General features: G+C 39.0%; 1 protein-coding gene across 1 annotated transcript; it reads left to right on the forward strand.

Moving 5' to 3' along the window:
• The first annotated feature begins 338 nt into the window (after positions 1–338).
• Positions 339–19,451, forward strand: LOC107295477 (transcription initiation factor IIA subunit 1). The gene is made up of 9 exons (XM_015824793.1): positions 339–368; positions 2,183–2,284; positions 3,354–3,549; positions 4,974–5,038; positions 6,734–6,800; positions 11,442–11,575; positions 13,476–13,886; positions 14,727–14,816; positions 15,513–19,451. Exons 1-9 carry the CDS (start codon positions 339–341, stop codon positions 15,618–15,620), a joined length of 1,203 nt encoding a protein of 400 aa, XP_015680279.1. The 3' UTR covers positions 15,621–19,451.
• Positions 19,452–27,954: the final 8,503 nt, after the last annotated feature.

A 27,954-nucleotide genomic window follows, 5' to 3' on the forward strand; every position in this document is an offset into this window, starting at 1 on the left:
CCCCTTTCTCTGGCCGCTCGCGCAGCTGCTCGGCACTCGCTATATAAAGGGCGAAACAAGCGGAGCAGACGGCTGGCGGCTGCAGCCCAAGGGCCGCCGTGTGAGGCCGGGCCGCGGGGGGAAGAGCGAGAGGGTGGCTTCTTCCGCGCGGGCGGGTTAGCCGGGCTGAGAAGGACGCCCCTGAGGCGAGACAGGGCGGAGGAGGAGGAGGCGGACAACAGCGGCGGCAGCAGCGGGGAAGGGGGCCCTAGCTCGCCTCAGCCTGCTCTTGTCCGGAGGGGGGTGTTCGGGGGCGCCCTGCCTCGGGGTGTGTGTCCTACCCAGGGGTGGTGCGGGACATGGCGAGCTCGACTAACACAAACCCCGTGGTAAGGACGAGGGTTGCGCAAGGGGCTCTGAACGGGAGGGCGGCGGGTGGGTGCTCGGCTTGGGGAGGCGAGGATGGCGGGGCAAGGGCGGGACGGCGGCGGGAGCAACAGCAGCAGCCCCAATTCGCGGGCTTCCGTCCATTCCTCCTGTGGGGCAAGGAGAGGGGCGGACGAGCGAGCGCTGGATGCTGCTTCGGGGGAGTCACGGAAGAGGCGCCGCGGGGTCTGGAGGGAGCCCGCTTCGTCTCTGCGAGTGGGGGGCGGGGAGGGAGTCGGGGGACGCTCGGGAGTGAGCTGGCGGTTTTTCCCCGCCTTGGAGGAAAGGCCGGGGGGGGGGGAAGCGTGCCGGGAGGTGAGGTTTCGTCCCCCAAGCATTTAACCTGCTATGGTAGTGGTCGAAACCGCCTCTTTCCGCAGACTATAGGCATTGGTAACGAATGGTTGAAAAGCACCTTTAATTCCTAGTCTGGCAGAGAACGTCTTTCCCTTCCCTTCACGCAGGGAGATGTAGGTTTCTATCTTATCTAAATGGAGAAAAGGCCCTTTTGATCCGTCCGAGTTTTCTTCAGGAAGCGCTTTTATTAATCGCCTCTCTCCTTTCCCGCCTCCTTTTCTATGCTTCTCCCTTCAGTTCTTAGAGGACAAGGCTCAGTTTCTGAGTCTCGGTTTCACATCGGTATACAATAAGCAGTCACACGGAAAAGAAAGAAAGAAAAAGAAAAAAAAAACCTCCCGGCCCCTTTCAATCATGTTACCTTGTTCTGCACTAAGAAAAAAAAAAACAATGAAAAAATCAAATGCACTCAAAAATAAGCACCCCACCGGCCAAAAAAAATGAACCCCTGCTGACCAACCGAAGTCCTGATGCTGATTTGGAGGCTCTCATTTTGTGCTCTCAGATCCATCATGGCTTCCCCTTGCTTTTCTCTCTCCCTGCTCCTTGTGTTCCTCCTCCCTGTGGCTGCCCTGTTTATATAGAGCCATTGCCGCTCTCTAATATAGACTCTGCCAGGATGGGAAGGTGCTTTCCAGCCCCACGTCACCGCCTCTCCATTTAAACACCACATCAGCCTTTAAATACGGAGAGAGCTGTGGAAAGCAGGCTGGGAGGTGCCTGCACTACATAGGCACAGACCAAAAAGCGCTGTCTTTTGTTGCTTTGGAATAGAAGCTTTTCACTAGCTCTTTTCAAATTCGGGTTAGCCGGACTGTCACATGATAAAATAGCTGCTGTTTCTTGTTTTTATGTATAGGGTGATTTTTTTCTTTGTAAATGGTGTAAAATGCGGAAGAGTTTTTATTCTACCTTTATTTTATAAAAGTTCTATGGGGTGACTGGCTGAGCGCAGTGGGATTTTGAATTAGTTTTCAGTAGGAAATTGAAACAGCATATAATTACATTCTGTAATAAGATGCAGCATGTAATTATTTTTCTTGCTCTTAAAATATTTTTCACCTTTGGAATGTAATAAATTTTTATGGATATTATTGAATTGTTCTAACTCATGCCATCTCAGTTAAATCTGGTTGAGAATTGAGCTTTAGTACAATAGTTATCAGTATAACATTGCCCTACAGCAAAATAATTTGATTTTAACAGTCAAAGATAAGCATTTGAATGCTCTGTAATGTATAGTTGCCATAGTCTTAATCTTTTATGTTTTAAAAAGTGAAATTCTGCTAAAAATGGGTTTTCCATGGAATTTTACATTTACTTAATTTAGGTTGTTTTCACTTTTAAAGAACCTTCAATGTTTTGAAATATCACAAGAGTATATAAACATTTTCAAACGGTTATTTGTGACTTTTTAAAGCCTAAATTGTATAGGTCTGTGATTGAAGATGTCATTAATGATGTCCGAGAAGTCTTTCTTGATGCAAGTGTGGATGAGCAAGTCCTTGTGGAACTTAAAACAGTAAGTTATAACTTCATGTGTCTCAAATAATTCTTGCCTTTTAGCAGATGAGGGCTATAAACATGGTCACGTAAATGCTCTGGGCCTGTGAAGAACAGTCTTGCCTGATCAAGGAAATTAATTAATTCAGCCATTTCTGCAAATATTATTATTCTCTAGTCATTCTTCCATTGTGGATAGTGTCAAACCTTTCCACTTTTTGAGCATACAATAATTTTGCTGCAGTTATATATAAAAACAGTACCATGACTTTATTCTAGTTACCTATCCATTGGTCCCAAAAGAAATGTCTCTGATTTCAGTTATGCTTTAATCTTTTAAAATGTTCTAAATTAATGTATGCATTTGTATCTAAAAAAAATTGGCTTTTAACACATCCACCAAACATAATAAAATGTCCCTTCATGTCCAACAAAGATTCAAAACACCTTTATGCATTACAGACAATTTTTTGGGTGACAAATACAATGCAAACTATGCATCATTTTATAAAGATTAACTTTAAAATTAGAACATAAGAGAAATTTTAATCCTTTCAACAACCTATTTTCCCTTTGTTCCATTTGCATATTGTAACAAAAAATTTAGCCCATTTTATATATTCACTTGTCTCATATTTCAACCAAAATTATACATTTTAGCAATAACACATTTCTCTTCAGTATATAATTTTGTTTCAAATTCACTCTTAGAATGTTAAAAAAACCAATTATCTTTTATCCATTATGCTTCAAGTATTCCTCCATAGATATCAATAGGAGCTCAAAACAACCTTTTATTTCCTCATTTTTCATGTAAGAGATACAAAAATAGATTAGATGGTGGTCCATACTAAGTTTCAACTACACTAAACTACCCAACATTGGCCAAGGAAGTCAATTTTTTAAAGACATTGGTAGCATGCTACAAAGAGTCAGCTGACTAGTGATAAATTGTTTCCAATGTTACATTTTTAAAATGTGTAACTATCATACATGTCAGTAAAATGAAACACAACCTAAAGTTTGTTTATAACTTACATTGTTATTTGCTCACCAGTAAATATATATATTTTTAAAAATAAATACAGCTATGGGAAAACAAATTGCTGCAATCCAAAGCTGTTGATGGATTTCATTCAGAGGAACAGCAACTTTTACTGCAAGTACAGCAACAACAGCAGCAGCAGCAGCAGCAACAGCATTCCCATCATCATCACCACCCGCAGCCACAGCAAACAGTTCAGCAACAGTCCCAGCAAGTCCTTATTCCGGCAACACAGCAAAGTAAGACTCTTTCTGAATCTTAAGAGTGTTGTTGCCAATGTTCCAACCTTGTAATCAGAAGATTACTGGCACTCACCAAAAACATTTGTTAAAAATATTTTCCTAACAATAACAATCCCGTGAGATAGTTTGGTCTGGGAAAAAGTGACTGGCCCAAGTCACTACCTCATAAGATTCCTATGAAACTCAGTTGATGTTACTGCCAAGTTTTTGTTTTATCAGTTTGATTTTAAAAGTTTTAATATAGTTTTTATGTTATTTTAATATTTGATTGGGAGCCACCCAGAGTTTGTTATAAGATGGGTGGCTATTTAAATGTTTTAAATAAAATATGTATTATTTGTAGTTTCAGTTTTTTATAGCTGTTGCCCATTTGAATTCATAAAGTGTCTCCTGAAAGCAAAATATGTCCATGTAGTATGCAGGAAAGTTGATACTATAATAGCTTTTTTCTTACATTTTCTTAAATTTAAATAACTTTAGATAAAATTCTAACTCACGGATGAGCATCTTTTTCTCAAGGTCCATTTTTTAAAAATTATATTTTTGTTCCTCAAGGGTTATGAATGATATTCTTACTGACAAAAGTATGTCATTGAATGCATAGGCAGCAATGTTCAGACTTTATTCAGGCTTTGGGTAGGTTAAAGGTTGAAAGAGTTTAGATGAAAACTTGTGTTGTCAAAAATTGCCAGTGGCAGAGGCCTAAGCAGGCATACAGATTCTTTGAATGAGATGCAATTTTACATTTATTCAACTTGCATTTAATAGTTTTTAAAACAAAATGAGACAAAATTAAGGTCAAGGAAGGATACCTCCCTACTCTCCTATATGCATGTGGACATTAGTGAATAAATCTTCAGGGAAGTCATGCTCCATTTCCTGAGCTAAATCTTTGATTGGACTTTCTTTGCACTTCCTTGTGCAGGGAAAAGTGTAGGATTCTAGGATAGGGACATGATGGAGCTGAAAAAGAAATATATGACCAGCCAGACTGTAGAGTTTTCATGACTGAATTATACCTCAGAGCTGAGGTTTCAATTATGAAACTAATTTAACTAATAACTAATGATTGTAAGCTGCCCATACCTACCCTATATTAAAATGGGCAGCCAATAAATTTTATACATAAATAAATAATTTTATTCATGAAACAGCCATTTTTAACCTTGAAGTAGAATGTGCTCCAAATTGAAAATATTTTGCCCACCACTGAAAGAACAGTTACAAATTAATTACATAGACATTGAGGATTTTTGTATTTATTACAGACTGCTTTTACTTAACTATATATTTTATATCAGAGTTTACAATATATTTAATACAAAAACCTTGTTTGAAGAGGAAGCATAATAGTTTGTTATTAATAAGCCTTGTAAAATGTTTTATGACGATCATAGCAGTGATTGCTTGTTTTATTCCAGCACCTCAGCCTCAAGTTATTATGCCAGATTCCAAACTGATACAGCACATGAATGCATCAACCATGGTAAGAATATGTAATTCATAATGTTTTAACTGTGCACAATAAAAATCATATAAGGGAAGATAATTTTATGTACTAGTTCTCTTATACAATGTGTTTTCTTCCTACTTCACTATTTTACCAAGTTCAAGACTTCAGCTATGTTTATTGTTAGGAATTTATTTCAACAAAACATGATTTAGATAGCATCACCTACTGCCTTCACATTCATGATCTCTTAAAAAAAAGGCAACTGTCTTGTGCCAATAGATAATTAAAATTGGTCTCTTCTAATTAATTGTCCTTAATACTTAAAGGAATCTATTTTACTGTTAACTAGAAAAATGCCTTAAATTATTTAAAGATGCTTCATTGATCCAAAACAAGGGACAAATATGTTTTCTTAAAAAAATAGAATGGTTGCAAAATTTGAGAAGAAGCCCAGTTTTAAACTATCAGATTTTATCTATTTCTTAAGCACTTCACATTAGATTTGTGCAAAATTGGTGATAATTGCCATCAGCTTTTCATACTTGTATGTAGCTAGAATTAGTTTAGGTTTTACAAGCAATAGATTTTTCAGAAAACGACAGGCGAACATTAAAAATAAGTATCTTTGCATTCATACACACAAATGCTACTTAAGATAGGGCATTGCATTTAAGTTTGAAAGGTTCGTAGCTTAAATACTTTAAGGATTATATCAATGAAGTATCTTAATAGGGAGCTCTGGCCTCTACACTTTTACATCTGTGTTTGCCTATCATCTAAATCAGTGGTTCTCAACCTGTGGGTCGGGACCCCATTTGGGGTCGATCGACTATTTCACAGGGGTCGCCAAGCAAGGCTGTCCGCCATTTTTTCCCCTTTTCCGGCGGGTGCCTTACCTCCCTTGGGCTGGGCCAGCTGGTGGTTGGCCTGCTCCGTCTCTGCCGCTTGCCAGCTACGCCGCAGGAGGCGGAACCACGCATGCGCGGCGCTCCCGGGCAGGGAAAGTCCTCGACTTACGACCGGCTGGGTAGTCCTCGACTTACGGCCGGTTTAGTCCTCGACATACGACCGGTTTAGTCCTCGACCTACGACCGGTTGGGGTCGCGGCATTAAAAAGGTTGAGAACCACTGATCTAAATTATGTTTAAAATAAATGAAATTATGAGAGCATGTAATCATAATTAAAATCTCATGGGTGCTGTAAGCTGTTCTTTAAGCATGACCAAATTGGGATCAAATCAAGAATTAGAGATTTGGGGGTGGGGGCAGAGTTGCTGTATTTTGCGTAGCTAACAACAGTGCATAGGCAACTTAACTTGTGCTGGGTTATTAAATATTGTTCTGTCTTATTTGGATTTAAATCTGTCAACAAACTGAATAAATTTCAGTTTGATTCCTAAGTTTGAAGAGAACATAAACTTTCACTTGTTATCTGAAATCCGCATTCTTCTACAAATGTGCACAAGAATGTATACAAAGATTTATGTGATGCTCTTCTTCTGGCAAGTCAATTCATTTCATTAAAATTAATAGAAAATTACTTTTTAAATGAAAAATAGGAGTATGATAATATGTATGATGTTGAATGTAGCTTAGTTTGACTAAAATTATAAGAGTAAGAAAGCATTTGGCATGTAATAATCTATAAATCTCTGCCTTGCTAAACCTCAGGTCTGATTTCTTAATTTAATGTTTTGTACTTTATTGGTTGAACCATTTATCTTTCAGAGTGCTGCTGCTACAGCAGCCACTTTGGCTTTGCCTGGTGGAGTTCAGCAGATACTCACAAATTCAGGTATTTTTTTAATCTTAATTTTTCAGTTCAAATATTTGTATGGTGCTTCTCATTAAAATCTCAGTGAGCTTGCAACAAATCCTATTTCAAAAACCAATATTAGTATATGGAAAGGAAAACAAGAATGTATGACCCAGCTGATGTAAGCTGACTTTGGTTGATAGAGGTAGAACTATCCAAACTTAAATCTCAATCTATTACAAGATAAAGATTGTATTGAAAGTTATGGATTGTAATCTACCATGCTGGTCTAGTGTACTTGTTAGATAGATATTTTTTTTCAACTTCCCAACCTACAATGGAAAAAGAATAACTCAGCCAAAATCATCCAGGTAGCTTTAATGCTTAAAGAAAGACTATAATCTGGGTTTCCCATTCCTAATCCAACACTTTCACTACTACACCACATTGGGAAAAATGTAAACTGACTTTCAAAATATAATAATACTATTAAAGTAAAGATATAAATAAATCAATAAAACCTGTAATGCAAGAAACGTTTTCTTAAAGCTCAGTTTTCAAAAACATGCCTAGAAAAAGTATGCATTATTCTCAAGAACTCAAATAGAATGATTAGTGAGAACATTCCAAAGTTTTAACAATTTTAAAAAGTATTCTATAATGCAACCTTTTCATTTTTCATTAGCAGACCTTAAATCTCAACTAATAGGAAGTATTGCATGGAACAAAATATATAGGTGCAAAAATTAAATCCCCTTTAAATTGAAAGCAATGTATTGGATTTTGCCTGCAGACAAAGTGATAAATGTAACTATCCCAGGACATAATTTGAAAACTTTATGTTTGCTCAGAGATTAAAATGTCATTGAAATGTAGCTGAAAACTGATCCAGATTATGGATAGTTAGTTTTTATAATCATACTGTTCAGGGAAAGGAGTTAAATGGACATGTTCATAGTGTAAAAACTGATCATTTAGTTTGACAGTGCAGGGATAGCAGTTTTTTTGGTAGTCAGAAGTTATACTTTTAATTTTATTTATTGTTTTTTGCTTTTGTTCTTCCACCTCCAGAATGTGGTGGTGGAAGACTACTTTTGGGTATTTATATAATATGCCACTGACTTTTCTGACTCCAGAGGTTTTGTCTTAACACTATCCTTACACTGTTGAACATCTATAAGAAACTATTGTGGGAGATCATTTGGAGTGTTGGAGTGAGATGCTATTAATATGCAGATAGCGCACAGCTCTACATCTCTTTACCAATTAATTGCAAGGAAGCAATTTTGAACAACTTTTAAATGTTGCATAATTTTTATAATGGACTAGATGCAAGAAAATAGGCTGAAGTTAAATCTAGACAAGGTGGAGGTGCTGTTACTTGCACTAAAAGAGCTAATCTGTATTCTGGGAGTACTCTGACCCTCAAGTGTCTCTGGATTTGCAAATACTGTATTTAGTAAGGAGAGTGCCTGCACAATTAAGGCTATGTACCAGCTGTGATTTTCTAAAGAGATCATGCTTCCTGAGCTATGACTTCCTGAGATGATCGCCATTTACCAAGGTAGTTTTCTACACCTTGGTAATGTCGCATTGTACTAGCACAACATGATTTTGTATAGGACTATTCTTGAAAGATTTAGTTTGGCCATGTCATGCAAATTCATTGGAGAGGTCAATGATGCTAGGAATGGTTAGTGGATCCAGAAGAAGAAGCAAACAACTTGCTGGCTTGATATCATCAAAGCTGATACAAAAATGAACATCTAGCTACTAAAATTAGCTGTGCTTGACCGGGTTGCATGGAGAGCACTTGCCTATAAACTTGCCAAGATTAGGACATGACTCTGCGGCCCCCCTCCCCCTGCAGTTCGTAAGGCCAGGGTCGTGACTGGAGCGCGGGCATGGCCAGAACTGCTCAGCCCTCCGGCTGCCTCCCGGCCATACGGTGGACCCGGCAGCACCACCTGCCACCTTAAGGGGAGCGGCCGCAAGGGGGGTGTCCGCCGCAGGACTCCGGGTGAACAAAGGGCGGCCTGCTGGGGAGGGACCAGAGCCGTGTCTGCCCGCCCGCTCTTCCTCCCAAGCGGGTGTCCCGCTCGCTTCTTTCAGAGCCGGCCCGGTCGCCAATGTGGAGCTGCTGAAGCGCCGCCCGCCTTGCCCGGAGGCCCCCCCAACCAGAGGCAAAGATCCGCACCATGCCGAAACCGGCCATTTGCCGCGAGGCAGGAAACGGACGGTTTCAGTGGGCTGCGGATTTTTGCCTCTGGCCTTGGGCGGCTCCGGGCAAGGCAGGCGGCGCTTCGGCAGGAGGCGAGTGCATCGCTAGGGCTGAGGCCGAGAGGAGGCAAAGATCCGCGCCACGCCAAAACTGGCAGTTGGAGACGCCCTCCTTGGTGAAGCAGCGGAGGAGGGCGTGGCTGGAGCCAGAGAGGCGGCTACCAACAGAAGCATCTTCCGGGAGTGCCAGGCGCTCCTGACCCACGGCCACGGCACCCCGGGAATGACTGCAGTGGCCATCCCCCCAAGGAGCCCATTGTATCCACCGACAAAGTCATCTTTCCGCTGACCATTTCTCTGGACAGGCTGCCCCCCCAGCACTGTCAAAGCCAAAATCTTGGCAACCGTCTGGAGACATGACCAGGAGCGCGACTACCTCAGCATCTTGCAGGCTCAGGCCCCTTCCCAGATCTTCCGTGAAGAGCAGGGTGCCTTCCAGGGGGGAGGCAGGCGGTGCAGATTCCCTTTGTATGAGACTGGGATTTCCCCCCCGTTATTGGATTTTCGCTACCAGACTATTTAACTTGATGCAGAAAAGGAAGGATATGCATTCTGCATCAAGTAAGCTTTTAAGAAGTTAAAGAGCGTGGCAGTGAAAATCCTCCCCCTCCCCCCTGTGCCTCAGGCCGGTGCCGCTAGCAGCTTGCTCAGGCCGATTAGGCTACCGCCGCCGAGAAGAGTGGTGAGGTTTTGTGCCAGCCAGCCAGGCAAGGAATAGGTCAAGGGATGGTGGCTGGCTGGCTGGGGAGGGAAAACATGGCTGTTTGGGGGGGATTTGCCAAGCCTCAGGGCAGCAGCATTGGCAGCTCCCCCCACCCGGCCCGTTTCCCCGGCTCTGTTTTTGGCAGCGCTTCTGATCAGCTGCAGCACGCCATGGAGAGCCTGGCTGATACGGCCATGGGGCGCTCGCTGAGGGAGCTGCTGACAGTAACGGAGCCGGGGAAACAGGCCGGGTGGGGGGAGCTGCCAATGCTGCTGCCCTGAGGTTTGGCAAATCCCATCCAACCAGCCATGATTCCCCTCCCCAGCCAGCCAGTCACCATCCCCTGACCTACTCCTTGCCTGGCTGGCACAAAATCTCACCACTCTTTTCGGCGGCAGCAGCCCAATGGGCCTGAGCAAGCTGCTGGCGGCGCTAGCTTGAGGCATGGGGGGAGGGGGAGGCAGGCGGTGCAGGGGCTTGGGTACCTTGGCTCCATCCAAGTTGAAAGTGGAGGCGCAGCAATGGGATTGCTCTCAAACAGTAAGAGCCGGATGCGTTGCTTGCTCGTGTGCTCCCGCCTCATTGAGAGCAATCCCACTGCTGCACCTCCGCTTTCTTCAACTTGGACGGAGCCGAGGAGCCGCTGATGGCCGCTTGAATGGGGAGAATGAGCTTTTTTGCTGCTGCTGGGCCACACCTGGGCTACGCCCTGCCGCTGCCTCCCAAACTCCACCTTCGCCACTGGGTGTGAGCAGTGGCGGGGCGCTCTTTTGGGGGGAAAGCAGCGGTGGCCTAACTCTAACCCCCGCCCTGCCCCCTCCCTCGCCTCACCCTGCAGGATGAGCCTCCTGCCCACTGCCCCACCCGCCTGGCCCCCAAAGGAGCAGATTTGAGCTGGTCACACCCACCCTGGCCATGCCCACCCTGGCTGCCATGACCACCGTAGCCATGCCCACCAAGCGCGGGCCACCCTCACCTTGACTGCCATGACCACCAAGCGAGCCACGCCCACCCGGCACTTGGCGATACATAAGTGGGTTTTGGGTTGCAGTTTGGGCACTCAGTCTCTAAAAGGTTCGCCACCTCTGTCCTAGATGATGGGTGGTATGCTAAGAGACTTGGGCAGGATAGGGAGTTTGAAAATCACGTTTTATCATTTTCTGAGTTGTTAGAGGCTCAGATCTTCAGAAAAAGTAAAGGGAGTCATGACGGAGGGTGGAAGCCCAAGGGTGTGGGATCCAATGTGACAGGAAACAGGCCCAAGTCCTGTAAGGATCCAGCCAGGTGGGAGGTAGGTCCAAGGACCCAGTGAAGCAGGATGCAGAGGTAGTTTAGAACTGGCAGATTACCAAGCCAACAAATTTTGTTCTTATGACTGTGGAGACTATGCAGCTGCCATAACTTTGAATATAGATTGTAAGTCTCTACATTCAGTGCCCTCTTGGTTATGCTATTGATATATCAGCTAGAAATAAGATTTCTCTGTTGTGCTACCCAGTCTCTGGAATATTTTCCTCCAATTAATGGATGAGGCATATACTAACTTGTTTTTTATTTGACTTTCTGTTTAAAACTCATGATTATTTTATATTATGTGAAGCATTTGGTTTTAGCTCCTGTAGATAGCCAGTGTGCAGTCATTTTCCTTTACCTAAGTCAATAACTTAAGTATTGAACTAGGTTCCTTTTTATTACAGGCCAACTCTTACAGGTGGTTAGAACTGCCAGCGGTGTTCAATATTTTATTCAGCCTCAGCAGCAAGTAGTTCTACAACAGCAGGTTATACCACAAATGCAACCTGGTGGAGTTCAGTCTCCTGTTATTCAACAAGTAAGATTGCTGTCAAATAGACATTTCTAAACTTTTTTTGTATTGTATGTCATAATCCATCTGGATTTTAAAAATTCCTTAATTGCAATGTAGGGAATACTGAATTTGTTTACAGGCTATAATATTGGAACTATTTTCTGCTTTCCCCTCCCTCCCCATCCCTTTTCCTATTTTCACACTGACCTAGTTGTATTTGTTTGTACCTAAGTGCTTAAACAAGCTTCTATTCTCAGCTGATACAAATAATGCTGGTATATCAGAATAAGGATATTTAAGAGCAAAAATGGAAGAGTATAAAATGTTAGGGTACAAGAAAGTAGAATTTTGGAATATAATGACTATTTTGAAGAGCATGGTAAATTTATTTGATTTCAATGAAATTAAGAAAGTAAGTTCCTTTAAAAAAACATTGATTGTTAGAAATACTTTTATGTTGCTGTAAGCATGCAGGTCCAGGTTAGGCAAAAGAATATATGCCTACATTCATATCAGTAATAGCAAATAGTAGGTAAACTATATTAACACTCATTTGCAGTACATCTCTAGTCATGACTCAGTCACTAAATATTAGTATAAGAAGTATTTAAACAGTGTCCTGACTATCAGAGCTTGTTTTTGGTGGTAAACCATAGAAGAGGAGCTCCAGTAGAGAATGCATCTATTTCGGTCCCCTCTTACCTCACTTCATGTGAGATGTAGACTTTCAGCATACATGTTCTTCCAGCACACATTCAGAGGGCAGATTCTCTTTGGAGTAACCTTGGTTGCAAATTACCGTGCCCTCCATGATGTAGGACTTTAAAAGGTTACCACAGTATTTTAACTGTGTTCAGAAACCAGTGATCAAAACAGTTTCCATAGTACCATTAGTTAATAGCTGTTCCCATTAGAACACTGGTTCCCAACCTTTGTAGCACCAGGGACCGGTTTCATAGAAGACAATTTTTCCACAGACTGGCAAGGGGGGGGGAGAAATGGTTTTGCATGCAACCTAGAACCCGTGCATGCGCAGATGAAGCTTCACTTGCCCGTCACTTGTGCGGCCCAATTCTCAACATATGACGGACTGGTACCGGTTCACAGCCTGGCGGTTGGAGATCTCTGCATTACAATGCTTGCTACTGCACCTGGCCTATTACTGAAATTTCTGGAAAGTCACTGATATTTTTGTATTCAAATTCTGACGATACCTTGGGATATACAAAATATCCCATGTACAAGCTATTTCTTGCTCAGAACAACTGATTTCAACCTGACTGAAACAAACATGGGTAAAATGTTATTGTTCCATGTTGAAGTGGCTTTTGGGAGAGGTTCAGTTAAGAGCAGGAGAGAGCCAAGGATATAAGTGGCAATCGTTGAGGGGAAGTTGCTGAGAAGATTGGTGGCTGGTTCAGATAGTGGAATATTTTGATTGAGGAAATCATTGGCAATTGAGGCTGAGAAAGAAAGGAGAGAGCCCTGGGAAGATGAGCACAGATGGGCTAATACTTCATATGAAGGGGGAAGGAGAACTTTGGGGGAAGAAGTAGGGTGATAGGATGTGCTACTTTCAGATCCGGTTGCTGATACCATCACAAAAAAGGAACAGATGTCCAGACCAGTATATTAGAAAGTGTTCGGGAAAGGGAAGGAAGCATAGAATTTGGACTATGGCCTGATCTAGAGAGATGGCTGGAAAACAGTGAGTTAGGAAGGAATGATATGGAGCAGCCCTAGCCTAATCACACCATTAAATCACTCTGGGAGCCTTCGAGAGTAATTTTTCAACTAGAAGAACCAAAATATTCATGGATTGAACTGCAGCCAATCTGAAACTGGAAGAAGTTTTAGAATGTGATGATTTTTGTCTGGGTTCAAAATATGTACAGCCATTGATAATTCATTTTTTTAAAACCAGGTTTTGGCCCCAGTTCCTGGAGGGATCTCGCAACAGACAGGAGTGATTATTCAACCTCAGCAGATCTTATTTACAGGAAACAAAGCCCAAGTAATACCTACAACAGTGGCTGCACCTACACCAGCGCAAGCACAGATTTCTGCAGCTGGTCAGCAACAACCTCAGCAACAACCAGCACAACCACAGGCACCTTTAATGCTGCAAGTAGATGGAGCAGGTGATGCATCATCTGAAGATGAAGCAGAGAAGGAAGAATATGAGCCAGCACAATCACAGGCACTTTCAGTGCTGCAAGTGGATGGAGCAGGTGATACATCATCTGAAGAAGAGGAGGAGGAAGAGGAGGATTATGATGATGATGAAGAGGAAGACAAAGAAAAGGATGGAGGTGAAGATGGCCAGGTTGAGGAGGTAAATTTTGATAACAAGTTGTTTTATGTTATACTTAGAGAGGCATTTTAATATGTACATTTTGGCTGAGTAAATAGTAGTTGCTGTTGTGGATCAGTCAAACAATTATCTAAGTCAATTATTTTCTTGTTATGTTATTGAAAGCTTCCCCTGCAGGTTGGAGAAATACCAGTATGTTTATTGATATTTCAGGTTTCTAACAGTTATTTAGAATTTAAGAAGGCAAGTTATTACTATTGAATGATTCAGTGAAGTATGGAGATAGAATTAAAATGGCTTGCCTGGAAACCCAAAGAGAAAAAGTCCAATTGCATCATTTTGGTTTACAACTGCAGTCATCTCAAATTGGAGGAGCTAAATATTGAAAAGAAAAATCAAAGAACTAAAATTTTTGTACAGGTAGTCTTCAGTTTACAATAGTTCATTTAGTGATTGTTCAAAGCTACTATGGCACTGAAAAAAAGTGACTTATGACCATTTTTCACCATTGTAGCATCCCCATGGTCATGTGATCAAAATTTAGACATTTGGCAACTGATTCATATTTATGACAGTTGCAGTGTCCTGAGATTATGTGATCACCTTTTGCAATGTTCTGACAAGTCAATGGGGAAACTGGGTTCACTTAACAACTGCAGTGATTCACTTAAGAACTATGACAAGAAAGAGCAACATTCACTTAACAAATGTCTCACTTAGCAACAGAAATGTTGGGCTCAGTTGTGATAGTAAGTTGTATCTATCTGTAATTAGAAAAACACATTACATCTAAAATGCTGTGTTCATATTATGCAGCAATTGTTCTCAATTCTATTGATTTACAAAATTAATCTCTTCTAGGAACCTCTCAATAGTGAAGATGATGTTAGTGATGAAGAAGGACAGGAATTATTTGACACTGAGAATGTTGTAGTGTGCCAGTATGACAAGGTAATATATAAAACCAAATGCCTTGGGTCTGTTATATGTATCTGTCCACATGCTTATTTATATTAATCTTAGCAAAGTATTTCCTGATAATTAGAATTATTTTAGTAAATAGGTGGATGAATTTATTTTGAAAATATTTAACAACTAAAAAAAATTCCTCAATTGAATGACAACTGTTTAAAAACTTTGGGATCCACCTAGTACTATGTAAATATAATTCTGTGCACAGTAATGAGAATGTAGGAGAGGACCTTCTTAACAGATGCATCCAGATTTTGGTGCTGCTTTCCAAGGTGCCTGTTCAGACTCATTAATTTTCTGTTTCAGGCAGACTTTGGCATGCTGGATTGGTAATTTGAAAATGTTCACAAAAATTTTGGATTTCAGAAATACTATTTTACTTTTCTATTTAAAACAGTTTTATTATATTTCTATTTTAACTGTGATTTATTTTACATAGCTAGGAAAGATAGGATTTATATACTTGGATTTATGTTAGTTTCCTCCTTAAGGAATTTATCTTGGAATATTTATAGTGCCTAATTTAGAACAAAGGTTTTAGATCAAGAAACATATACAACAGTGCTATTCTGTTCACACACACACACACACACACAATCTTACCATCTATTCACAACATACTGATTGTTGAAGAAAATGTAAGATCTTTCTTGTTTTTGTATCTCATCTTCCCAGATACATAGAAGTAAGAATAAGTGGAAGTTTCACCTCAAAGATGGAATCATGAATCTTAATGGCAGAGATTATGTATTTTCCAAAGCCATTGGAGATGCAGAATGGTGAATACAGAAAATAAACTCAAAGCTAAGACAAGAAAGGTTGAGACTTGGACAGTATACTTCAACAGAAATCTCTCTCTGCAGACCATAAAGAAACAATAGAACTAAGGTTACCAGGACAGAAGAATAGCATGGCAATGTTGACACTATTTCAAATGGGAAAATTGAGGCATTGGTGCAGCTAGCTCTGTCCAACAGCTGGTTTTATATGAATACCTTAATTAACCACTTCTACCTATAGATAAAGGTAACTAGCATGTGATGCTTAATCTCCCCTTACGCTGATTTGAAGGAACTCTTCTTTTTGGTAACAGTACTATGGAAAAGGCTTAGTGTGTGTTTGTGCATAAATTGTGTTGGAACGCTCCCCTGGGGAGTGGGATTGGTGAGAATCTTGCTCAAAATTGTATGTGGGGATTTAGCCAATTGGTGAGGATTGAGGTGTTGAGTTCTAATTACTATTGAGTAAACTATTTTTAAATTTCTTGTGCTGGGCCATGTATAATTTTATTGACAGTTTTAGGCCTTTTATATAAATTTTGATCCTGGTACCAAAAGATCTCATTCGTATTTTAAATTTAATAATGCTGAACATTTTATTTAAAAGGAGGTTGTGTTTTAAAGTAGCCTATGGATGAAAGTGATAAAAATCACCATCTCTCTTTGCTCTCTTAAGAAAAGATTCTTAAATATCCTTAAAGATTGAGCAAGTTAGTAACTTGTTTCTTGAATAGAGAATTATAAATCTTTTAAAAATAATTCCACTTGTGAACATAATGTGTATTTTCCAAGGCCAAGTGAATGTGCACTGCAAGTGGCGAGAGCAGAAGTTATAGGTGACTATGCACTTTGGAAAGGGAACTAAAACATTGAAGGAGCTTCCATTTCTCAAATCAATTGGAGAACTGAATCACGCTTATTCTAATAAGTAATAATTTAATGTAATCTCAAAGTATTGTTGAAGATAAATTTCTCTGTTGTAGCAATAGCATTTGGGAATCAGGTTTTCAGCAATGCAGGCTTTCATAGTGAGAAGCAAAGGGCTGAACATCAGCCATATTAAGGAAGCAACACACCTCCAAATGGTTCATTCTTGCAAGATATGTATTACACATGGTAGCCAACTATGAAAAGCAGTGAAAAAAGTCCAGGGAATGGTAAGTAAAGTAATAGGTGTGTGATAGTAGAAATGCCATCTTTCTTCAATACTAACATTTCTATTCTTACAAAAATGAAACGTTTTGAATACTAAGCAAAATTGTCAGTGCATTTAATCACCATTATTCAGTTTTCTCTTCTGTTCCCAAATTAACTTGTTTGCATTTCAATGTAAATCTATCGGTTATTTCTGCTTGAAGGAAACTCATAATATATTGCAATGGGCAATTTTTCTATCCCACGCTATCTCTAAAGCTGGCCAAACATGTTAATTCTGTTGTATAATAACATTTGTAAGGCATTTGCATTTTTATACCACATAAATGTAATTGAAGGCTTCATTTTCTGGCCATATTAATTGTTCATTGAACCTGAATTTCTTTTGGGTGCAGTGGAATTTTGGCTTTGGACTTGTAGATATCTTCAAGTAGCTTATTCCCACTATGTAAAATAAACAGACATACCACTACTATACATATCAACTTTTTGATTACGTTGAAATCAATTGCCATTTTCCATTAAACTTATATGTATCTTGTGGCCACAGTATATCCTAGTCCTTTACCCTGGTTTTAATATAGATTTAAAAACAATTCAGAAATACAGCACTGTGAAACTCAAAAAAGGCTACAGTTTTCTTTTCATTACTGAAAGTTATACTGTACAAATGGATTAACATTCTAGACATCATGGACACTGAATAGCTGCTTGTCTCTAGCCTTTTATTTATTTTAAAATAATACCACAGCTTTAAAAGTGACTTATAAATAGGTCTATATGGAAACAGACTTGATGTTTTGCAAATTTATTATGGGTATTCTTTGGTTGGATGAGGGTTTTAATAAAAGGATCTGTGAAATTCTTCTGGAAGCCAGTCATATACCAAACTTGTGCTCTTACTTGCTTCATCAAGTGTTCCTTTTTAAAAATCAAATAGTGTGCTTTTTAAGTTACATTTTATGGGAGCAGCTTCCTGTAGGACTATAGCTTACTTACAAGTATTACCATACTTGAATTTTAATCATGGTTTTAACAATATAATTAAGCATACCATTTTGTTGGGTTTTCACTAAAATTATCATTCCTTTGAGGGAGAGGCAGGGCAAATATTCCCATGATTAGTCCTTAAGTATTTATAAACTATTTGATTTTGTTATTTGGCTTATAATTGAAAGTAGTTTCTATTGGAATAGTTCAGTACCTCTGCTTTTGAAGCAATTAACGGTTTGCAAGAAGGGCTTTTAGATTTGCACAGAGAACAGGAGCACCTTTTTAACTTTAAAATGGTAAAATAGAGAAAGCAAATACTTTGGTTAGATAATATGAAGATTTATAGTGTAATTACACAAAGGGTGAAAGTCTTGTGCCTTTGCAATCTTCAGATACTCCTGTTTTACTCCATGATTTTAGGACCATGGGTCTCCTTTAGTAAACGATACCCTACAAAGCTTCAATTGTAACCTAATATTTTGAGTCTAATCTTACTGGCTTTCTAGAATGTGCAATCAACTGAAACATCTACATTAAACATTGTCTTTTTAGAAGGTTTTAGATTGTCACAAATAATTTTATATTGAAGTATTTAAATTTAATGTGTAAAATATTTTCCCCCTCTAATGGCAGTCCAAGTTCTCTCTTACTTGTTCCTATTATCGCAACTTGTTTTTTGTTCTCAGTCATCTCTGTGGAAATGGATCATGAATTTACAAATATTTTGCTACCCTTTTTTCAAGGGAGATTAAAATTGTGATTAAACAGCAGTTTCTGGGAAAAGCAGAAGGTTTGTAGTGATTGTTATACCCAGATTTGCAGAGATACCATTTTAAAAATAATGTTAACACAACTATGTTGTCATTGTCTGTATACATCAAACAGCAATAACATCCCAATCAAATTACTACTGGATAAACTGTGTAGTTTCATTACAGGCAAAAAGTTATTATTTGTTCACAATTATTTGCTCTTCTGCTTTAAAAAGTCTTTTACTTTGATTTTTTTTTACAAAAATCAGCAAAAGTGATTTAGAACAGATTTGATTTTAAAGAGTTTCATTGTTTAGAAAATGCTAGAATAGCTTTCCTCCTGAAATGTCCTTCCATCTGGAGGACATCCAATGGAGAAATCCGCATTTGAATCTCTTTTATATTGTATAGTCTTAAATTACTTAAGAGATTCTAAGAAATCAAGTGTTTGGGATCAGTGGGATAACAATTTTGGTTGAGCTATTCTTGATTTGTGTTTTAGGAAGACAAAAGATTTTTTTAAGTGGAAGAATAATGGCAGGCTAGCTGCATGTGACATCACATATTCACTCTTGTGTGCCTAGGGTACCAAAACAAGAGAGTGGGAAATATCCTTAGTTGCTGTTCTGAGCTACTACTGTCAACTGCTGTTGTACATATACTGTTATGTGTAAGGGGGTAAATATATTTATTATGTTTGTAAAATCTGTACAATTAAAGATCTGTACAATTAAAGATCAAGGATGTTCTTCCTAAGATGTACAGGATGTGGTTCAAAGGCCATGCTTGGAATACAATTAGAAACTTAGTATTTTGATGTACTAAGACCTATTTTAAGTTTAATATTTTGCCTTTGCAAAAAAAAAAATTAAAGATGTTATTTAAAATAAGCTTGCCACTTTACTATTTTGTGTATTAAAATACTTTAATGTGTATATAGCTGTGTTCACTTTATTCTAACTTAATTCCATAAATAGCATGACAAAATTGATATGCCATGTATGGCTAATTGGTCAAATGCAGAGAAAAGGAGTACAGATTATTTTACCAGGTACATACTGAGCTGGAACTATAGTTTATTGCGGTTAAATAAATAGGGTATTATGGTTAAACAGAGTTTAGGTGCTATAGGCCTTTCATAGACCTCAATTTTTATGTATAACATTATTTTCATAGGAGCTTGCAGTTTGCTCAGCTTTGGTTATTCTAAAATTAATTATTTACTTCTGGGACAAAATTGAAAGTATGTTTTTTGTCTCTTCATTTGAGGGTTAAAATGTAAAGCAAGCACAGACCAATACCCTGATCTTGTTGCCTTGTGCATGGGATCGCCAATGGAATGAAATATGTACATGTAACATGCGTGTTGGATTTCAAACTTTAATTTCAAACTATTACTGGGATTTTGCATGATTTGAATGTAGAAATGTGATATGTTTGTGTGGGAATGTGTATAAATTCTGTCAGGAAAAACAGGCAGATGTCACAAATGAGTTGTTAGCTGAGGGCTTTCAAAATTTTCAATAAGTGTACTTGCTGTCTCCCCTAGATGGCAGCAAAAATGCAGTGAAAAGGACTGCAAAGAAAAGTTACAAGTAAAAGGGAACCAAATTCTTGTTAGCTTTATTGCCTTCCTCTTTTCCAGAAACAGACAGCAATATACATGGAACTCTTTCCAGGGTACCATAAATTTAAAGTCTACTATTCCTCATAAGCACAATTTAAAAGTTTTTACCTAAATATACAGTTCTTGAAGTAACTATTTAAATATTTATGACTTTCAGGCCAATAGATTTCAAATTTATATAACTGCTCATTTCACCAGAAATGACTGGGTGATACACAACAATCTTAAGAAAAAATATTTTCTAGTAGTAGTTCATAATGGTTACTGTAAATATTTTCATTAGTGCAGTCAAACTTTTGACTGGATAAATAATTTGCAGTTATTCACAATCTAACACTGGTTAGAGGCACATTGGCTGAGGAATTCTGGGAGTTGAAGTCCACAAGTCATAAAAGGGCCAAGTTTGAAGACCCCTGCTGTAGGCAGTTCCAAGCAAGATATTTGGTGTGCTTAGTGTGTTCAGGTTCAATAAATTAAAAATGCTCAAATATTAAAGGTACTTTAAATATTGTTCCAAGGACACCAGTCACAATTGGTATTCCTGTGAATTTCTTTTTCCATAAGTGTTCAACTTTGATCTGCAAACCTCAGTATTTTGCAATTTGGGGGGATTGCTTTTCCTCAATTCTAGTTATGACCCAATTAGTGAAGATTTATTCTTTTCAATGATTGTTACACCAGACATGAACAAGATGCCTGTCTATTTGGATCTTAAAGTCTATTTTAACCCACTTGTTTTAACCCACTTGTTTTCCAAGCCTCAACTTGATGTTCCCAGGAGCTTTTATTACATTTGAATCCAAATAGCAAAGTTTCCAATGAATAATTTTGGCAACTTGGTCATGATGCTGCTTGTCATCAGTTCATGAAATGTTGCTGTTTTGGGAATTTTTTATTATATAAAAATGTGAAATCACAGTTGCCACCTGTAGCTGGTGTTGACCTTCATATGTACGTTCTTCCCAAGAACCTGGGATGTCATAATGTATCAGTGTAGTATATTTTTTAGCACACTTTTATTATTTTTTATAAATAACTCAAGGTGGCGAACATACCTAATATTTCTTTTTGTTTTCCCAGAACAATAACTATGGGCTGGGCTGGGCTGGAAAGGATTGACTAGCCCAAAGACATCCAGACAGCTTTCATGTATAAGACTGGACTAGAATTCCTGGGTGTCCTGGTTTCTAGCCTCATGCTGTTCTAGCCTCATGCTGTTCCACGCAGGAATTGACAGATGGAAATTTTGTCAATGCACAGATTTTCTATTATTTTATCCCACCTTCTATTATTTTATCCCACCTTTGTATTTGGCCACTCCAAGGCTTTGGAATTTAATGCCCCTGCTTCCTACTTTCTTTATTTGAATAGTTTGCCAATGTCTAACCTTCCATTTCTGTATTTAGTTCCAGCAGTACTTTTATAATTGATCTTTTTTCTTTCTTTTTTCCATCCTGTAGATCCTCAGAATATATTTTTGCACTCATGATACAACCAGTCTGTTATATTTAATTGAACAAATATGATATATTAATTCATATTTGGTTGGGGATAGGAATCCTAACTTCATGGTTTGCCTGGGGCATCAGTTGCTGGCAATTAGTCAAAGGGAACCTCTGATTGTACATATAAATAGATGTATATTCCCTTTTTTACATGTCTGTATCTACATTTCAAAGAAGTAAAAAAGTTTTGGATATAGTTTTTATAAAAAAAAGTCTAAGTGATACTGTTTCATACACAATGGATTCCCAGGATTGCAAAGAAAAAAATTCCAGGTTTTTAGGGACGGGTGGGCAATAGTTAGACTGAACTGAAACAAACACACAGATACCATTGCTTCCATTAATATATTAGCACAATATGCTATGTATTTATCATAATGGAGTTTTTAAAGCAGATCTATCCCAACCTTAAAATGTAAGTTGAGTTCTCTTTAATGGTAGATACTCTGTGCATCTTCTTTATTAATGTTTTAAGTTATGCTGTTAAACAGAATTATTAAAACACTTGAACTTTGGTTTGTTTGCCTTTATTTAATTTTTAAAACAGAGCTTTTAAATTTATCTGTAACATTAAACTCTCATCGTTTGATAAGTTAATTAAAGGTTAATTTTACTTCATAATATTTCATAATAAAGCAAATAGTAACTGCAAATAGGCAATTAAACATACAGTACATATTTAGAAATATGTATATCTACACATAGTAGACTTAAATGAAGAATTAAATCTCTATTATATTTCTATGGCAGATTCCATATAAACTATAGTTGCTATAATGGTAACTATTCGTAGAGTCTTAGTATAATGCAAGGTACTAGGAAGTCAAGGAGAGCTGTTGTCATTATGTGCCCTACTTCTATTTTCTTTGGTAGCAATTGTTGCAAGAAGCATGCTAATCTAACTAGTCTTTGGTCTGAATCCAGAAGGGTTCTTGGTACGTTAAGTCCCCTGAATCCACCTTCCTTAGAAAGTATTGTTCTATCCAGCCTCTAATTCAATACAATAGTCTTAACTTTCTAGCTGCACCATTTCAGCGTTTTGATGGCAGTGGCTGGAACTTAGTTGAATGTTGAAGAAGTCTTTTAAGTATAAGTGAAACCACTTGATTACTTACTGTTCCAGGATGATGGTGATGATTCTTCAAGAATAGGTCCTTCAGATCTTTTGGTTTTTTTTTAAAGGAACATGCATGGTATGTTCCTTAAAACTAATGGTATGTTATTTTTATCACATACGGAGATGCCAGTCACTGGAGAGTGTACCCACTTGAATCTGAATGGCACTAAAGCAGATTGACATTGGCTGTCTTTGTTGGGTGGGAATCCCTAAGCAAAACAACATGCAAGAACAAAATCTAGTCAGGTGTACATAAAGGTTATACCAAATTCCCCATTTGTCACAAAATTCCATTTAAACCTCAAAGAATCTAGCATGTAGGTAGTCTGATGGAGGCAAACTCTGCATGCTATCAGCATAGCATTTATGCATGCAGTTTATAATTTAAATTCCTATTTCATTCCCCTTTTCAACAATAGGGAATTATTTCCCCAAGTGAATAATTCTGTTCAGCTGTATGCATGTTATTGTTTAATTTTACTTTAATAATAGAACAATATTTTTCCCAGATCAAAATATCATGAACATTAGAAGTTAAAACAACACGTTTTATCAAAGCATGTTTGCTAGTGTTTTAGCTGGTATACACAAATAAGACATACAAATGGTTGTCCAATCTCTTCTTTAAAATTTCCAGTGTTGGAGCATTCACAACTTCTGGGAGACAAGTTCTTCCACTGATTAATTGTTCTAACTGTCAGGATATTTCTCCTTAGTTCTAGGTTGCTTCGCTCCTTGATTAGTTTCCATCCATTGCTTCTTGTCCTGCCTTCAGGAACTTTGGAGAATAGCTTGACTCCCTCTTCTTTGTGGCAACCCCTGAGATATTGGAACACTGCTATCATGTCCCCCCTCATCCTTCTCTTCATTAAACTAGACATACTCAATTCCAGCAACCGTTCCTTATATGTTTTAGCCTCCAGTCCCCTAATCATCTTTGTTGCTCTTCTCTGTACTCTTTCTAGAGTCTCAACATCTTTTTTACATCGTGGTGACCAAAACTGGATGCAGTATTCCAAGTGTGGCCTTACCAAGGCATTGTAAAGTGGTATTAACACTTCACGTGATCTTGATTCTGTTAATGCTGCCTAGCACTGTGTTGGCTTGTTTGGCAGCTGCAGCACACTGCTGGCTCATATTTAAATGATTGTCCACTAGGACTACGAGATCCCTCTCACAGTTACTACTATTGAGCAAGGTACCCCCTATAGTACACTTGTGCATTTGTTTTTCTTACCTAAATGTAGAAATAAGATAAATGTATTGTTTAAAATAAATCATTTTTCCTTCTGGCTTTATTCTTAACAATTACGAAAGAGCAAAAATATTGTAGCATTTTTAGGAAGCTGTTAGACAACACTTAAATTTATATAATTTCATATGATTTTTTAAAATATGCAGAAAAATCAAGAAAATGTTTTAAAAACATGAATTTAATTAAAGTATATTTTTCCTCCCTAAATGGGAGGGGTTGGGAGGGGTTTTTTAATATCACTACTCTTTGTATTAGTGCCACATTATTTCAATTGCTTACAGTATTTATTTTTACTGAAATAATATAATATTTTTTTATTCTCTTTGGTTGTAGATTTAGGAATGTAATTGTGTTGAATGTTGGTCTTCTCATTTTACAGATACATAAAATTTATCAGCAGTTTATATTTCTTATTTCATAGTGCCCTTGATAAAGGCATCATCTGAAATGCACTAAAGTTTATCCAGGAATATAGTTATGATAGCAAAGACTGAAGTAACCCAGGGTCCTGCTTAAATAGCTGATTCAATGCTATTGTTGATCCCAAAGTCCTGCTTAATTAAACTGGAAATGGACAGGGTAACTTTTCATCTAGAGCATCACTTCTCAGAGGTTTTAGAACAGGCCCCCCAACAGGGTCCATAGACCAGTACCGGTCTGCGGCATGCCAGCAACTGGTCCGCACAAACAAGCAAAGCTCCATCTGCAGGATGCAGGCAGCACATAAAACCACGCCCTCTCTGGTCCGCGGAAAAACCTTTCTCCACGGAACCAGTCCCTGGTGCCCAAAAGGTTGGGGACCTCTGTTTTAGAATACAGAACCCTTGAAAGGAGATATACCTATGAACTTTTCTTCAAATTTTCTTCAGAATTTGATCATGGGGTTATGAAATAATATTTTTTTCTCAATACACAAAAATTGAGCTTAGAAATGAGCAAGAAAAATTATTTATCATTATTAGCTTCCTTATATAGTAGTGGCCAAAATTGTGGAAATCTTTTTTGGAAAAGATTGAGGTTTGAGGTTTGATGGCTAATAACACCACTTTTTTGGGGAGTAGTACCGTAAAATTATATATCAATGGAAAGATAATTTAATCAAGAATGTAATGCAACAAAGTTTGTTCAATTATCCATACTGTATTCTATGAAAAGTTATAGCCAAATAACCAGAAAAAGGAAGCATAACTTGCTTAGGTTGATATCAGGTAGCTTTCCTTCATCTGATTGTAGCCAATGAGCATGAGTGTTTAGAGAGCCAATCAGGTATCATCTTGTTTTGGCAATGAGCCAATCAGATCACAGTAGGATTCAATTATTGATGTCATGTATTGAAGCGGAGAGGAGGACATTTGTCAGTGTGTTATGTGATCGCTATCAAGTTGGTTGGTTTTTTTTTAATTTTGTTGTTAGTTGCGAAGTCGTGTCCGACCCATCGTAACCCCATGAACAACGTTCCTCCAGGCCTTCCTGTCCTCTACCATCTTCTGGAGTCCATTTAAGCTCACGTCTACTGCTTCAGTGACTCCATCCAGCCACCTCATTCTCTGTCGTCCCTTTCTTCTATTGCCCTCAATCTTTCCCAGCATTATGCTCTTCTCCAGTGAGTCCTTCCTTCTCATTAGGTGGCCAAAGTACTTGAGTTTCAACTTCAGGATCTGGCCTTTAGAGAGGATCTGGTCTTTAGAGAGCAGTCAGGGTTGATCTCCTCTAGGACTGACCGGTTTGATTGCCTTGCAGTCCAGGAGACTCGCAGGAGTCTTCTACAGCACCATAGTTCAAAGGCCTCAATTCTTTTGCGCTCAGCCTTTCTTATGGTCCAACTTTCACAGCAATACATTGCAACTGGGAAAACTATGGCCTTGACTATACGTACTTTTGTTGGCAGGGTGATGTCTCTGCTTTTTAGTATGCTGTCTAGATTTGCCATAGTTTTCCTCTCCAGGAGCAAGCGTCTTTTAATTTCTTGGCTGCAGTCCCCATCTGTGGTGATCTTGGAGCCCAGGAAAATAAAATCTGTCACTACCTCCATTTCTTCCCCATCTATTTGCCAGGAATTGAGAGGGCTGGATGCCATGATCTTGGTTTTCTTAATGTTGAGTTTCAAGCCAACTTTTGCACTCTCCTTCTTCACCCGCATCAAGAGACTCTTTAATTCCTCTTCACTTTCTGCCATTAGAGTGGTATCATCTGCATATCTTAGGTTGTTGATACTTCTCCCAGCTATCTTAATTCCAACTTTTGATTCATCTAGCCCTGCCTTTCTCATGATGTGCTCTGCATATAAGTTAAATAGGCAGGGCGACAGAATACAGCCTTGCCGGATTCCTTTCCCAATTTTGAACCAATCAGTGGTTCTGTGTCCAGCTCTCACTGTTGCTTCTCGACCCACATATAGGTTTCTCAAGAGACAAATCTGGTACTCCCATCTTTTTAAGAACTTGCCACAATTTGTTGTGATCCACACAATCAAAGATTTTAGCATAGTCAATGAAGCAGAAGTAGATGTTTTTCTGGAACTCCCTAGCTTTCTCCATGATCCAGCGTATGTTGGCAATTTGATCTCTAGTTCCTCTGCCTCTTCGAAATCCTGCCTGTACTTCTCAATCCACATACTGCTGGAGTCTAGCTTGTAGTATTTTAAGCATAACTTTACTTGCATGTGAAATGAGTGCAATGGTGTGATAGTTTGAACATTCTTTGGCATTGCCTTTCTTTGGAATTGGAATGTAAACTGACCTTTTCCAATCCTGTGGCCACTGTTGAGTTTTCCTAATTTGCTGGCAAATTGAGTGTAGCACTTTTACTGCATCGTCTTTTAATATTTGGAATAGCTCAGCTGGAATACTGTCACCTCCACTAGCTTTGTTGTTGCTCAGCTTTCCTAAGGCCCACTTAACTTCACATTCTAGGATGTCTGGCTCGAGGTCACTGACCACCCCATTATGGTTATCAGGGATGCTAAGTTCGTTCTTGTATAGTTCTTCTGTGTAATTTTGCCACCTCTTCTTACTCTCTTCTGCCTCTGTTAGGTCCCTGCCATTTTGGTCCTTTATCATGCCCATCTTTGCATGAAACGTTCTCTTCATATCTCCAATTTTCTTGAAGAGATTTCTGGTTCTCCCTATTCTATTGTTTTCTTCTATTTCTTTGCACTGTTCATTTAAGAGGGCATTCTTATCACTTCTAGCTATTCTCTGGAATTCTGCATTCAATTGGGTGTATCTTTCTCTTTCTCCCTTGCCTTTCGCTTCCCTTCTTTCCTCAGCTATTTGCAAAGCTTCCTCAGATAGCCAGTTTGCTTTCTTGCATTTCTTTTTCTTTGGGATGGTTTTAGTTGCTACCTCTTGTACAATGTTGCGAACCTCCATCCATAGTTCTTCAGATACTCTGTCTATCACAGTGATTCTCAACCTGTGGGTCGGGACCCCATTTGGGGTCGATCGACCATTTCACGGGGGTCACCAAGCAAGGCTGTCCGCCATTTTTTTGTCCGCCATTTTTTTCCCCTTTTCCGGAGGGGGCCTTACCTCCCTTGGGCTGGGCCAGCTGGTGGTCGGCCTGCTCCGTCTCTGCCACTTGCCAGCTATGCCTCGGCCGGTGCAGGGGGTGGAGCCACGCATGCGCGGCGCTCCCGACCAGGGAAAGTCCTCGACTTATGACCGGTTGGGTAGTCCTCGACTTATGACTGGTTTAGTCCTCGACTTACGACCGGTTTAGTCCTCAACTTACGACCGGTTGGGGTCGCGGCATTAAAAAGGTTGAGAACCACTGGTCTATCAAATCTAATTCCTTAAATCTATTTGTCACCTCTACTGTATATTCATCAGGGATATGATTTAGTTCATACCTGAGTGGCCTAGTGTTTTTCCCTACTTTCTTCAATTTAAGCCTAAATTTTGCAACGAGAAGCTCATGATCTGAGCCACAGTCA

The sequence above is a fragment of the Protobothrops mucrosquamatus genome, unplaced genomic scaffold (genome assembly GCF_001527695.2).
Source record: "Protobothrops mucrosquamatus isolate PMUCROS unplaced genomic scaffold, P.Mucros_1.0 scaffold2356, whole genome shotgun sequence".
NCBI lineage: Eukaryota > Metazoa > Chordata > Lepidosauria > Squamata > Viperidae > Protobothrops > Protobothrops mucrosquamatus.